Source organism: Formica exsecta, unplaced genomic scaffold (assembly GCF_003651465.1).
Source record: "Formica exsecta isolate Colony F162 unplaced genomic scaffold, ASM365146v1 scaffold318, whole genome shotgun sequence".
Taxonomy (NCBI): Eukaryota; Metazoa; Arthropoda; class Insecta; order Hymenoptera; family Formicidae; genus Formica; species Formica exsecta.
Genome location: NW_021850434.1, coordinates 385,420 through 401,923, shown reverse-complemented (window position 1 = coordinate 401,923; position 16,504 = coordinate 385,420). Strand labels below are relative to the sequence as shown.

The 16,504-nt window shown below is 36.0% G+C and overlaps 1 protein-coding gene across 1 annotated transcript; it reads left to right on the top strand.

The window, feature by feature from the left end:
• The first annotated feature begins 13,404 nt into the window (after positions 1-13,404).
• Positions 13,405-15,286, top strand: LOC115238016 (bcl-2-like protein 1). The gene is made up of 3 exons (XM_029811500.1): positions 13,405-13,971; positions 14,200-14,661; positions 14,743-15,286. Exons 1-3 carry the CDS (start codon positions 13,711-13,713, stop codon positions 14,860-14,862), a joined length of 843 nt encoding a protein of 280 aa, XP_029667360.1. The 5' UTR covers positions 13,405-13,710; the 3' UTR covers positions 14,863-15,286.
• Positions 15,287-16,504: the final 1,218 nt, after the last annotated feature.

Below are 16,504 nucleotides of genomic sequence, written 5' to 3'. Positions count from 1 at the left end.
ATATATATAATATATATATAAAATTTATTGATATATTTTTATTATTTTATAGCGCATATTATATCCTACAAATAAATTCACCCATATTTAATAATTTATATAATTAATAATATCGTATTTAGAGCGATTTTCTTAAGAAACTTGACTGATCGTTTATATCGCCGATTCTGAAAAGAAGAGAAGCTCAACGATGTAATTGCGAGGGGGACGTTTCGCGGTTTAACATCACTCTAGGAAACGACACGACATCCTGTACCAAATACTCGCTAATGAACGAATATCACGCGCGTCCTTTTACGACGCGACACAGAATCTTTTCATCTACGATTAAATTTGTGAACTTGAGCATTAAGTTTTCAGACTTCTAAATTGGAATTAGCTATTTTTCAATAAATTATCCAATATGCAAATAAAAAAATAAGAAATTTAATAAATAAGAAATTCTGGGAATTATTTTTTGTAATATAACCGCAAAAAAGATTATTATACATGTATAACTATTAAGAAAAACGGCGTAAAGTGGTGTGTGTCGACACAATCGAGATGCATAATTTATATTTGATTGCAAAAACGAATATACAAGATGTCCATTAAATATTTTAATGATAGATTCTTGGCATTACTTGTGAGTTAGCGGTTGATTTTTCCATACTACAAATACCGAGGGATAAATGCCATAATTTATTGCATCATTTTTCATTTTTTTGCATCATACATCTTTTACTTAAACCTCAAAACAAGATTCTGTCAGTAAAAGAATGTATTTTTATTATTTATTTGGCTCCTTAAAACATACATAATTCGCGAGAATTTTTTTCTTTAATCGCTTATAATTCTAAAAGTATTTATACCTCAGCATTCTTTCGTTGAGGAAAACTCGAGTTCAAAAAATTTATCATTAAAATAATATTTGGCGAGACTTTGGAATACCTTCTGTAAATTGTAATTATAGATGATTGCAAACATAAAGTATTGCCATCAGTTTCCGTGTCGCGTTTATAAGCGATTAAACAAATATATATAAAACGCAAGACAATTATTCTATTAAATATTATTTTTATGCTATTACCGCAAAATAACTAATTTATTTTTAAAACGTTATTGTACCAATATAAAAGCCGAAATATAGATAAAGGTATTTAAACAGTCAATGCTAACCAGATAATCAAAAAGGTAGAAAAGTCAGTTTTGAATAATGTCGGAGTATTCAAGCATTGAATCAATATTTATGTCATCGGAATGGAATGTCAACTTCATAATTGCAAATATCTTGATACAAAACGATAAATTATTGCAATTATATTTCAAAAATTGCAATTATATTCCTCTACAAAAAATAAAAATTAACAGGATTCAAACATTCTTTTGAATCCTTCTGTAGAGTTTTTAATTATAAATTTTTTTCTGAATACTTAATAAAATAATATATATCTTATTTTTTTTTTTTTAATGTAAAGTTTTTTTCTACTTCAATATCCTGTTTTATAGTATCAGGAATAAAATCGGGAAATATGTTATTTTCTGCAATATAGTACTGAAAATGTTTCTATGACTTAACACTTGTACAAACGTCTGTCTTGATAAAAATACAAATAAAACAATTTCGTACACGCGCCTTAGCGATGCTCGTATGTGATGTTGAAGAGATGATGCTAATGATACGCGAAGAGGATACGAGGTCGAGCCGTTCTATAAAGAGCTCGAATTGGCGCGCTTGTTAAAGGGTTCTTCACTGAAAGGTCAAATGATTTGTAATTATTGTTAATTTCAATGTCGAAAATCTCGTAATCTCTTAATCTAACATTGCCAATAATTTTGACAATACGGAGAAGACGCACAGGATGTTGGAAACGTCATGATATCATGCTCGTTAGACAATGACGCAAAATAAAGATTGAAATAGATATAATCTTAGTGAGAATTTGCATTTCGATGTTACAGACACGCGAGACTGATATTTTTGCATTTTGAGTGTTTCTCACACTTACTTTGATATGGCGTTCTTTAATAAAACCCTGCGGGTATTTTTCCTGTAAATGCATGCGATGCACAGAATGTTTTTCTGCGAAGAATGCTTTCTATCTCGTAAACGATTTCTCTCGGCGTGTATCTTTTAAATCCCTCATAAGATGATGATTTCTTCTGTGTGGATGCTGAATCCGCGATACGTATTACGATCATTTATAATTCTCGCGAATTTCCGCCACCTCTTGCGCGTACAAACAATATCTTGTCTTACTCAACTATCTCTCGAAGAAGCGTATTAGGACCAATCACCAACATCTCGGTGTTCTCAGCAATGTATCATATCGCACATTTGCTTTTTACGTGTCGTCTTTACTAAAATTATCGAGCGTCGTTGTTTGCCGGCAAATATACGTCGCACCAACTCCGATGTATCGAATGTCGCACAGATGTGACAACATGGACAATATTTTGATTAGCGAATGTCCGCGATAATATTAGATCGACGATTCAACAGGATGCACTTGTACTCCGCGAAAATCACGCGTGAGATCGATATTTTTTGATTTTGACTCGCGTTTTTTATTAGTTTTATGGCTGTATCAAGTACGAATCGCAAGTCGGCAGTTAATGATGCTTGACCCACGATGTTTGCGAACGAAATGAGTGTCTGAGCATTGAAACATTAAAAGAGAGCTACCTGCCACCTCCCACTAATATAAACCAATATATTCTTCAGTGGTAGAGTGGCCACTGTGTGCACGTATGATTTCAACTGTGAATTACACTTGGAGGGGCAAGATGGGTGGTTATGTGCAAAAATAAACGTATTCTTCTGCGAATATAAATTCGTGAAGCTTGAAAATTTTTCAAGCAAGTTTATTTGCATGATCCATTAACAGCAATGTATCTAAAAATTATATATAATATTCCTAATATACTACGTAATCGAGTTGTACCGAGAGATAAGCTACGATAGTCGCAAATATATGCCGGCCTCGGCACCGTGACTGGAACAAGGATCATTCTTCGGTGGATAAGGTTTAAAGGTCGGTAGAAAATTATGACTGAATGTTGCAACGCAATATTTATACGATTAAAGTATGAGAAAAAGGATAAAATGCAAAATCAAGATAAAAGAGAATGAAAAACAACATGCATGAAATGAATGTGCCGCACGAGTGTCCTTACATGGAGAAAATTTTATAGTACAAATTACATGAAAATACAGTTCCTTTTAAAACATTTATTGTAAAGCTATAATATAACATTAAGATATATATTACTATAAAAATGTAAATTTGCATTTGTTTTATTGTTCATTGTGCATTGTTTGGGCATCAAAATATTTAAATAATTACAATACCTTTGTAAAATACAATATGTTAATATATTTATAAAATAAAAAAATATCGTGATTTCTCTCATATGTTAGTATGTTCGACGATTACAAAAATTGTATTGTATTTTTCACTATAATAATTTCTCCATATACACGCGCACATGATTCATCAAACAAATTATTGTCCATCCCTTGATAGCGTGCAAACGAATTAAGATCCTCGAAAGCAGTTTCAACCGGTTACGTAAATGTAAACGAATAAACTAAGACAGCAGTTTCAACCGGTTACAAAAGAAATAAAGCGTGCGTCTCCGTCGCATCGGCGCCCCGGGATCGCATGACGTGATTCTTCGACATTGCAACTATGTTTGTCAGACATTTTCAGATTTTTATGCTAAATGGAGCAGGTTTTCACGTAAGATCTCTCGTCACAAATTATCGATGCAAATGTAGCCTTCGACTGCGGTCTTCGGAGTTACAAGTAGCTAGGATGATACATACTGTCAATATTTTCGACCCAGTCAACAGACTCGGTGTCTTCTTTATCACTTATTTATTTTACCAATAAAAAACTTCAAAAAATTTCATTGGAAAAGAATGTTCACACCGTACGTACCAAAATGGCCTCGATTGTGCTACATTCTCCAAAGTTTAATATAATGCAAATACGTTAAGAATTTAAGATTCAAAGAATTTGTATTTCTCTATTTTAGAAGTAAAATGAGATATTAATTCAAGAGTTGAAACATTCAGATTTATGTGGAGAGAAAATACAAGTTTCAGATAATAATAATATATAATAATTTTATATATCTCCAATTTATATGTGTCATAATCATAAGAAGGAGAAAAACATATGACAAGAAAATATATTAAAAATTCTATATTATATAGTAAATAATTATAAAACTCTCTCAGCATTATATTTAATGAAATAATATTTTTATAGTTGGCAAAAAAATTCAATTATTTAATATTCATGAATTTCATCATCCACTGACACACCTATCCTACATGGCGCGTCTTAAGATTAATAATAATGATTTTGCAAAATAAGGTGTAACTTACGATCTGTGGGTTGCCAAGCTTCCTTGAAGTGTTCGCCCGAATTGGGGAACTACCAAAGTGAAATGAGAAATAACAAAGCTTATATAGAGTGATACTAAGATATATCGAGATCCCCCACTCTGATTGCGGTAGATATACAACGAAATGATCTCTATCACGCGCATCAGTCATCTCGGAAATAAGAGCATTGAGAAAAGAATGTGCCTAAGATCGGATGTTTCGGATCCTCGACACCAACGAAGGGAACACGGATTGCGTTGTCCATGTAACGTTAATCTTCGGTAAGAAAAAACCAAATTCTAAATTTATCGACCAAATTTCATCAATTAACGCCTAATTTTACGTTTCCATTCGCATTCATCTTGTTGCGCAATCTTCGCATCTCGCGAAGATATCTCATGGCCCTCTATTCTACACATTGCTGCATGTAGCGTAAGGTGATATAGGTACCACAGGTATCATCGATATCGTCATAATGTGTGTATTCAGCTATAATAAATATTGACTTGATAAATTAACACTTGAGAAATTAATGTCTTCATTTGCTTTGCCCAAACTTCTTTACGCGCTTTGAGCAATCGCGTTCCATTCCAAGACTGAATCTCAACTATACTATTTCACGTATCACTTCTTACGAGATAATATTAAAAACTTTATTTTTAGTAGATTTATAGCATTCGTCACGGTTAACGGATAATAAGATGATATACAAAGAATATATAATATAAAACACAGAAGAGTTTTTTACGCAGAAGATTTATAATCACAGTTTCTCATGATTTCATTGGAATGTAATGTAAATTAGGAAAATTTATATTCATTGCTATTAAATGCGGATATATAGTATGCATGATGATACTATATTGTTTTTGTTTTTGTCGATTCCCGAATAAACTGCTCTGTTAGTTAACTTGCTAAAAATAGCAAGACCGAAATAAATCAATGATAACGCACGATTAAGCAATTGAATTATATTTACTTTAAATATCAGAGTTGGACTAATTATACTTGATATTTACATCGCATATGTCATTGTACGTTTTCACATGTATGTACACTCATTATTATATTTATACTCGAATTAAGAAGAATTAATATTTCCGATATTTGTGTTATACGAGCTTGCAATATTCACATTGATAATGTTCTCCGTATTTTTCCCGTCGATTTTCTCCCGTTTCGTTGCAAACTTTATTCACTGCTCTTATATTAAATGATCGAGATATAAATGTCGCGATTAATTTATAGGTTCAATTAAAGAATAATGCGAGAAAACAAGTCGAAACTGGATAGGAAAATATATAATGGCTAATTGCGTAATAGTGGTATTAATCATTTATGTTTACCGACTTTAAAAAGATATATGTTGATACGAAAGATTCACGTACGATTCGACGGAAATACGCGATAATTGTGTAAATATTTGCTATAAATTTTACCATAGGATTTAAATGGCGCCAAACAAAAAAGAAACACAGCTCCTTGACTTATTCTTTGCATTGCCGTGAATCATCCTTTTGTAACCGTATGAGTAAAACTAAAAAAAAAAAAAAAAAATCGCATAAAAATCACTTGTTCGATCAGAATTTTAAGGGATCTGGTATTTCGAAAATACGTTCGTTTGATTCATCATCCTCTTACTATTTCAATAGTACCTACGATTTAATTAAAAATTTTGATCGAACGATTTTTAATATTCGAGCATGACAAATTAAGACAATGAGAAGATGCTCTTATCGAACATTTCCAGATCAAAATTAAATATAGCATCAATTTACAAAATGCTCCTAAACATCACTGCATCATGATGTTGCACTGTATACCGTTGATGTCATGTGTCGATTGATATACGATGGTAACGTAATTGATTGCACGCATGTCGTTTCTTGCTATCAGAAAATATTGTAGAACGCATGTATATTAATTATCATCGGATTATCCGCCACGTGCTTATCTTCTCTTAAATCTAATGCGCATTTTTTTTTTCTGCTCCTTGATTTTAATGATGTTTTCTTCTATATATCTCGTTACAGAATCTCGAAAGTAATATTATATCGATGTAATGTTTGAACAGATTTCAATTTGCAATGTAAAAACAGCTATCATGGTGTTATATAATAGGTGATATATTATGCATACGTGCAATCAACAACGTTTGTCCTTGTTGTATACACTTACGGATGTAGCGCATGCGCGAGTACGATGCGTATGAATTGATATCATTTTCCTATCTGGAAATTCATGCAAAAATACATGATGGCTCTGTCATGTGTGAATGAATTTGTCATAAAACATCTATGAGATAATATCTTGTCTTTATATGCAAGTGTAAATATGTTAGTTAATTAATTCATTGCACTTATCTTTATATTCTTATATCTGAATTAATCAATGCGTGATCTAACTAAAGAAGACGTGTAACTATTTCTTTCTCGATAAACTAACTATCTATTCTAAAATATAAAGCAAATCTTTATAAACATATATCCCATTCCGATGCCGTAAATAAAAAAATCACGTGGCCGATAAAGCGGCCGTATATCTATCAGAGTTTGTCTCTATGGAGACAGGATGTGATATTGGTATCTCTAATGTTCTAGCTCGAACTCCGAGAAGATTGCGAAAGAGAATATGTTTGAATTCAAGGTGGGATGATTTATATTCCATAATATGTATTGTATTTATAAACAAGTTAAGAAATTAATAAGGCTCTAAAGTGAAATTTACAACTGTAAAATTTTGCAGACAATTAAGAGCCAGACGTGGATGATAGTCAGTTTCATAGAAAATAATTTTTCTATGGAACTGATTACTGTGCACAGTGCATGAAAATTTACTTGATCATATACCAAGTATAATTAATCTCAATTCGAGATTTATAATAACTTCTCTTAATCTCTCGGAAGAGACAAAGGCAAGAAAATATATCGGGGCGAAACTGCTGAATCAGGAATCGCATATGTAATCGTATCATAGATATCTATATATTTCTCCTCTAGATCTTTTTTTGTAGAAAATGTTAAAAAACGTTGTTTACAACAATATATCAACTACACGGAAGAATATGAGAGAGCGTATTTTGAATGCATGTGCGAGTATAAATTCAGAAATGATAGAAGGGATAAGAGTATCATTTATGTATCGTATTTAAAAATATATTGAAGTCGGAGGACATCATCTTAAACACCTCCTTAAATAAATTTTTGTGTCAAAGAACATAAATGTTTGACTTTTTTTCAATTATACATAAAAAAAATTTTCCATGTTCAAGATCATTTAAAGATCATGTTGTCATAGGTCGTTGAACTCCTCTCGATGTTGGCTATAAAATCGCGCAAACAAATACATATTAAACAATTATCTTGACCTTCAAATCTCTGAAAAAACGATCTTAAAAAAAAAAACTTTCTGTCATAATTGCTCCCTCGAACAATGCCACTTTTTCCTTAGATATTTTTTCGTATCATCAGAAACAAGTGAGATATTTAAGATGCTCAATTTAAGTGGATTATACAAAGACATATGTATATATATATATATTATATATACACATGCCTTTATAATCCGTGCAATGTCGCCGTATACGTGAATGCGCGCATGAATGTGTAAGACAAATTATGCGTGCATACGATACGCACGTAGCTCGTGCTGTGCGCAGTGACTCATCCAGAATGCTGACGTCATCATCGGCGTGCTCGAGGGGCAATCAACCGGCAAGCAATGCAAAAACATGTTGCGAATTGAGCGAGCGCCGCGTAGTGTCCGACCGTACCATCGCGTAGGTATTAACGTTATCCGAGAGAGTAGATGCACACAGAGAGAGAGAGGAAATTCCCGACTCGCCCAAGAAGCGCAATCGCGAACAATAATCGCCTCGCGGGATCTAAAGGACTCGAAAGAAGCTGCGTTCGCTCGCCCATTAAGCGATCCGGCACCATCAATCTTCATTCTCTACAACTTTATCTTTCAATTTTACGCTCCTTTCATAGATTAAACGATTGTCTCCAAATTGCCAATATTTGGACCACTTAATTGATAGACTTAGAAATTTGGATTTGATATTCAAATTGCTTTAGCTTCAGCGAAACTTTACCTCGTTTAGCGAAGAATGTAATATTGAACGTCTGTTAATTAAAATCACCGTTCATTATATTTCTATCGCTGAGGAAAACGAATGTTCATTTTCCTCATCGTGAAACTAAAATTTATGGTAAAGATGAAAAATATTAATAAAATTCGACACAAATATCAAACGAGATCATCAAAAATAGGAATATCGCTAGAGTATTAATGAACGACATATTTTTTATGTGAAAATCTCTCTCTGGGATATATTGTGAAAGCTGTTTCTTCGAAAAATATCATATTGAGTTTTGTTTAATGAAAACATTCAGAATAATTTTGATTATACTAATATTATATGTATAACCCGATGATTTTTCCAAACAAAAATCGACTGTGAATTTCTTTAATACATACACTCGCACGCAATTTGTTTCTTAAAATATATTTCCAAAACGGTCTAAATTTCAAAGTGCCTACGATACGTATAGATAACGGACTCACCTAATCATAATATCTCGAAACAAGGCGATGTCGAACCAGCGGAAGCTCATTCAATAAAGAGGAAACGACGAGCAACCGACACTACTTGAACCCTTTGAACACTTTATCCACCGCGGACCAGTCACTTCTATTTTTTATTACACAATATGTAATATCAAATACGCGTGACTTGGCGGCTCATCCATAGAGACATAACTAAATCACGGAGAGGTCAGTTTGCGGTGAGTATGTCTGCCAATCTGTTAGCAGGGTTAGTACTACTGCCATTCCAGGGACGTCGAAATCGGGTGAACTAAATTCTAAATCCCTTCTAACCGAATGAAATTTGTTTAACATTCTTTATTGTCCATAAAAATGCGATTAAACACAAACATTTCCCGGACATAAAAATTTATCAGCAAATAAATATATTTCATATTGCGATACATGGCACAACAAGACTGAGAATGTCGGGTGAATCATTTCACCCTGTATACATTCGATCTCTCATGTGCGTTTAGTTTGCTATTGCAAATAATTAGCGTGGCGATTAATATGAAAGAAAGCGACGATTCGCGACAAAAACAAAAGAGAGATGGGCCCAATCTCTGCGCTCCTGCGCCCTGGCTCGTGTTAGATTACTGTAGAAGGCTTTATCCACTTTAGTCACCGACCGTCAAGCAATCATCCTATTGCCGTGCTGTAGTATCATGAATGACAGTAAGAAAATGCTACCGAGAAGCAGGCGATTGCCACGAGTTCCTCTGAAATATTGCAAGCTGTTCACTCGCGCCATCGTATTCCCACGGTCCATTTCGCGAGACAAAAATCGTCATTTGAATTACAATGCACGTATACGATGTTACAATTGAAATAGCTATTATAATACTAATTTGATAATTCGATAAAACATGCGAGGCGTAAACAGTAACATTATCCTCGTTACGTTATTATTATCCATATGACGTGCGAACCGACTTCTTCTCTTGCCTTAATTTTCATTCCTCTAATCGTAAGCGACACGAAGAAGAAATAATTTAGACCTATCAAATCTCATTTACATGTGATTCATTTTATCAATTTATTCCAAGATGTTTTAACGTCTTTGATGTACGCCGCATAACTATACTCCGATGTGAAAGGCAAGACTTTACGAGATGCTCCCGATTGTCCATAAAGTGCAGCTGAATTCTGCAACGTGAACTTTAAATCAGAGATCGAAACTTTGCAGCAATATTAGCGTAAAGTTTGCGTAAACGCCATGTACCACGGCGTACTTGGTAGTGCGATTTCGCCGGCAATGATTTTTCCATCTGTCTTTCTTTCCCCGTCTCTCTAGACTAGTTCCGGAATCGAGTTCATATCGCAATTAAAATAGACCGGCACGCGAGAGTTACCTATTCTTAATAGTTAACCTATGTATATCTATGTATAAAGAAACGTATAAAACATGATCGCGGATATTATACGGTACATTAGTATCACTGGCAACGATCTAGAACTGGTTCCGATCGACAGTCGCGCACGTTGACGTCTTGTTTTCTTACCCACCTAGTATGCATACATCCGGTCGATCTGTACTCCAGCAACTTTCCTACTTCATTCATGGACGCATTCAGTGGCCTTTGAAGGTTGCACCGCCGGCAGAAAGGAAGGAGTGGTAGGCATGGGTCGCGCGTGTCGCGGTGCGGAGAGGCCGGGGGTGCAGGAACGTGTGACCGAGGGAGGGAAACTTGGCTCTCCGCGGGAGAGAGAAGCTGCGGCCCATACCCATACATATATGCATATGGACCGTACACGGATAAACTCGCCTACCGAGCATTCCGCCCGCGTACGAAGTAAGATCCTCGGTCAATAATCTTTCTCACTTGATGTCACGCATAGCTGTATAAAAAAAATATATATATATATATATTATATAGCGAGAAAGAGATAAGAGATCGCGAGACTTTACTTTGCAAGCGTGCAATGCTATTATATGTACATAAACATGCCACCCCTCGAAAGCGAGATACGGGTGCACGCTCACCTGATTACGACACTGCGGGACCAACCGGCGCGGACCAGTTTCAGCATAATCCTTTCGTGGAAAACGCACCGTAGAACCACCGCTGGTCCGTGTGTGTGCGATGCATTCACTGAATATGCCCTGCGTTGTCTCATTGTCTACGGATTTATCTGAGAGCGCATGGATATCTTGTAAAATCCGATGTTAGATTGAATTCTCTCTCATGCATATACAATACGAGATTATAGAAATCTTACCATTAATTAATTCAGATTATTCGAATTGACTGTAGTTTGAGTGAAAAAGTCCCTCCGTATGTTATCAATGAGATTTAAATATCCTCTGACATCGCTTTTCCTTCCAACACTCTATCCGATTCACGTCACGAATTCTCAAGTCGCGAATATTGGTCAACTTCACTGTGGACGATTTCGGTCTCAATGTGTGTGTGTGTGTGGGTTAGTAACTACGGCCGCGAGACTTTCACCGTTCTCGCGTTGCTACGGCGAATAATGCATCTCTCTTTGCGAGTATCCGCATCCGCGCGCAATGCAATTCTCTCAGGAATGCGAGACGCGGGAAAGCTGAATGAATACTAATCTCTCAACAGTGACGTAAGCAACGTTCGAAAAGAAACAAATACCATCGCGATATATATATATATATATATATATATATATATAGATTAAGATTTAAACCTGCGCGGTAAACGTCATTCCGGATATATCGTCTCGCTCTGTTGTTGCATGCGACGATTACAAAGAATCTCCCTCAATTTCAACATTTCCTTGAAATTTTCTCCCGAATCCCTTGACGACCAAGACGCGTATAATGACCATATCTTCTCGCGAACGTATTGTGAGAGCCCCTCATCGTACAAACGTACTTGGATGATTTTCGATTTTTCTGGAGATCAACGTATTTTCGTTTCTTTGTTTTCGGCGACGAGCCGCGGAAGCGGCAGTGTTATTAAAATTTAATTGTAATATTTGGTTTTCTCCCACGGGTGACTGTGTTTAAGCGCGAGCCCTCGCGTCGGCGCAACGAATTTGAACGGATTTTTTTGATAATTATTAATTTATTCTTTTAAGTGTCCGAGATTCGATCTCGAACAGCAACAATATTTGATTTAAATTTTTAATTTATAAATTATGATAACCTTACAGAAGATAAATTATTTTTATTAAAAATAATTTGTTTATCACTCTTAACTAAATGCAAAATGCAAAAAGCTTATTACACGAAATCCGAAAAACGAAGTATATTCGTAGGTCCCTTCCTCACGCACTTAAATCTAACTGAAAGGTTCGTGTGTCAATAAAATTCTGTTTTACTAATACCCGCGCGATATATATATATATATATATATATATATATAGATTAAGATTTAAACCTGCGCGGTAAACGTCATTCCAGATATATCGTCTCGCTCTGTTGTTGCATGCGACGATGACAAAGAATCTCTCTCAATTTCAACATTTCCTTGAAATTTTCTCCCGAATCCCTTGACGACCAAGACGCGTATAATGACCATATCTTCTCGCGAACGTATTGTGAGAGCCCCTCATCGTACAAACGTACTCCGCGTTCCAACGAAAATTCCATTCCTCGGCCAGTTCCCAGGTACACAGGTATACCACACACAGGTAATCCGCTCGCGCGCACGTGCGTGAGAGCGCGCGCTAGAAAGGGTTGAGGTTATCGGCGGCGCCTCGCGAAGGAGGCGAGCGGCCGCGCGGGATGAACAGAGACGGGACGCTCACTACTACAGGGCGGCCGGGCCCGCGTGTATACACACGTGCACGTGTCGAGATGGCGCGGTGGTGGGGCGAAAACGTGAATGATCCATAGAGAGACGTGACGATGGTGTGCGAAGGTGTAGCGCGCGTCGCATTGGTGAGAGTGCCGTCGGCGTTCGCTCGCCGACTGTTCTGTGTGTGTGTGTGTGTGTGTATGTGTGTCTTCACATCAGGGATTCTCAACTCGCGTCGATTCTCGGTTCTACGCACGGTAATACGAAAGATCGGTTGATGTAATTATCTTTCGATCATCTACGATACGTAGAATCATTGTCGTTGGGGAAATCGCAAGCGACGTTCCTCACTTGTCAAAGATAACGTCAAGTCTAGTGCTGTAACAGTGTTCTTTGTATCCTTATGTCGTCAGGTCAAATCGGTCGCGTAGCGAAGCTGAAAGACACTGAGCTACGTCATACGCTACCGGCGGCGCGGTGGGGTAGAGTCTCGAGATAAGCGGTAGTGGTAGTGATGTGAAACCATCGTGAGTCGGGCTGGTCGGCGGCAGGCCAAGGGAGCGGTACGCGGTACGGGAGAGAAGTTGGGTGCGACGCGGAGCAAGAGCGGAGGTAACGGCGCGGCGCGGTTTCGGCTTCTCGGCATCGGCTTCGGAAATGGCCGCGGGAAAGTAGAGAGCGGGAGCGTTTTGTCGCTGGCTGGCTGGCTGGTTGGTTGGTTGGTTGGTTGGTTGGTTGGATGGTTGGGTGGTCGGTTGGCCGGGTTGGATCGGTCGGTCGAGGTTCAAGTTTTTGGAGCACCGCGCGCGCTCGTTTCATCCCGGCGCATCCGAGTCGCGCGCGCGCGCGCGCGCGATCGATTCACGCACCAGACGATCTTGGAGACCAGCGTGTGAGATGTAAGAGCGGTGCGTGTGTGTCACGACGACCTGAGAAGACAACGGGAACTGTAAGCGAGGAACTTGGATACAGAGGGACAGAATAATTCGCCAGAACGATTCATCGTTTGATAGCGGTATACGAGATAGGATGGCCGGCGACGACGGAACAACGATGAACAATGAGATTCTTGGCGCACGGGGTGGCGCGGAGGAGGGGCAGGGTACGTCAACGCGAGGGGAGCTGCATTCCAGAGTGGGCGGCATTCTGGAATGCGATCCCCCCGGTAACAGGAATTCGTCGAACGAGCGAGCTGCCGCCGCCGCTGCCGCTGCCGACGACGAAGACGGTGTCTGCCGATATGCGGTCGGCGCTGCTAATCGCGCTATGTCTTTCTTCGAAATGTGTCAGGTAACATATATCGGCTATTATAAGCTTGTCAATTACTTGATTCATAGTCGGCATCCAAATTATCAATACTTATCCACGTTTATCAGCATCCACATTTTCTAAATTGAATATATATATATAAAAATAACTTGTTAAATTTTTATTGAATACTATGTCTTACAATGTAATTTTTGCAACAATCATTACAAAACTAGTTTTGCATTTAAGACAAAATGTCTTATCTTTTAGATTCGACTTCAACATCTCTTTCCACAATTGGGCCCACCACCACGATACAATATCCACGACGATTCTATAGAATCGACTGCCGAGAGTCTGGCCAATGATGTAATACGATACTTGTTAAAAGAAGATATCTATCTTATATCCCAAGATCCAGTATCTCGTAGCATGAGGCACAATGTATATCAAATGCTCAACAAACACAGCATTCTCTTTACAAGTATGGTAAATCGTTTGAACGTTGTTCCGGACACTGCATACGAAACATTTATGGGAGTTGCCAATGAATTGTTCTTACATGGAGTTATTACATGGGCTAGAATTGTTTGCTTATACGCTTTCATGGGCAGATTAGCTCTATGGGCTAGAGACAGAAGAATGCACAGTCTTAAAAAGAAATTGCCGCTATACGTTTCTAGATACGTTGGTGAAAATATAACGCATTTTATTAAAGGCTACGGTGGGTGGGTAAGTATTCATCACTAAAGGAGAAAAGAGCATATTCAAACTTTTACCTAAAATATACATACCTTGTATTTTTTTTTACAGGAACAATTATGCGTAGAATATCCTGTGGCTGAAGAAATTAGCGGAGCAATTTGGAGGAGTTTATTAATGACAGGAGCCACTCTTGGTTTGATCGCTACAATCTTGTCGGTGACTTCCTGATGGAGCCTTGCGAGATCGTGTGGTTTGAGTATGTTTTGTCCAAGAAATTACCGCGTACTTACGTTCTACGAGAACACGCTCGAAAGGGAAATGTAAACAGATTTTTTTCTATATAATGTACGTATAATATTACGTATTAATATACATTTCACGAACATCGGAACGATTCGATTCAAACGGAAAGTTTGCTACGTCTATACGAGAAACATACAAGATTAACAAAAGATACTTCAACGCGTTGACATACATAATTTTCATATCAACGTCAGTCTGCTTAGAATCATTCTACTTTTTATATAACTCCAGCCAGCATATATAGCATGAGCGACAGACAATGACGCTAGTTTCCTATTACAATACCTTATAACACAAACTAGTGAAATTATATATGTATAGTAAACAGAATATATCTTATTTAATTCTATAATAGACATTTTTTTAATATTAAAGTAATTTTCAACAATAATACTCAAAATTAAGGAAATTATTAGAAATTTATGCGAAACAAGAATCTCTTTTTCTCTCGAATTTTATTGAATTTAGGTAGACACAATATATTTATTTATAATTTATTTTAGGTAGAGAATATATTAAATAATAAATTTTTTTCGAATATCTTTTTGTATATAGAACTGATCGCATCCATACAATTTTAAACATTAAGAGATATATGTAATAGCGATGGAAAAAAACAAGAAATAGTTAAGAACTGTACCGTGATATATATTCAAATAACGGCTACTTTTTTACATGTCGATATATTCTATTATTATACACTTGCAAAAATTTTATATTCAGAGAATAAATACTTTTATAAAATAAAGATCTTTTTCCTGTAATCATTATTAAAAGAAGAGACAGGGAAGAAAGAAAGATTGAAAAAAATACCTACTACAAAGATAAAATTAGTTTATAAGACAATTTCACAGCAAAATAGAAAATTTAATATAATCTCTTATTTTTTAATCTGGGTGATATTTGCATTATTCATGTTTGGTAAAACTCAGTTCTCATACAACTATCAAATACTATTATCAATGGAAATTTACAGGGTAGAATACACACAACTTGCTGTTGCTATGAAAATTTCAATATAGTTTTTTGCTACTACAAATAAAAACTATGCTCACATACACATAAAATGATACAAAGACTTACTTGATATGATGTAAGTAAATTTGTTTTCTTGGAAAACACATTGAATCAACATTGTAGAGAGTATTTTTAATGTATCATTATAAATTATAAGTAAAATAAGTTTTAATATATATATATATATATATATATATATTGTTGCATTATGTCATGTCAAAGGGGGGGATCAGTCTTAATCACTACAAAATACTGTAAACGACATATGTCTAATGTATATATGTTTGCAAATAATCAAAAATAATAACTTCATATATGTGAAATAATCGTTATTCCTATTACGATGAACATAATCCTCCTAATTATATTTATGTTTAATCTGAAATATTAATCAATGAAGAAAAAAAAATACATTAATGCGTTTGAAATTTCATGTTAATAACGCTGTTTTTAAAAAAAACATTTTCTGTAAAAATATGTTGCAATATGTGTGAAAAACCATTTTAATATCGTAATTAAACATTTACACATGATCTGGATAATTTTGTTT

Bases quoted from the DNA above. Each gene is read 5' to 3' on its own strand.
- LOC115238016 (XM_029811500.1), top strand. From the start codon at position 13,711: ATGGCCGGCGACGACGGAACAACGATGAACAATGAGATTCTTGGCGCA. The intron at 13,972-14,199 runs GTAACATATATC...CTTATCTTTTAG, and splicing joins CTTTCTTCGAAATGTGTCAG to ATTCGACTTCAACATCTCTT. The intron at 14,662-14,742 runs GTAAGTATTCAT...TTTTTTTTACAG, and splicing joins TTAAAGGCTACGGTGGGTGG to GAACAATTATGCGTAGAATA.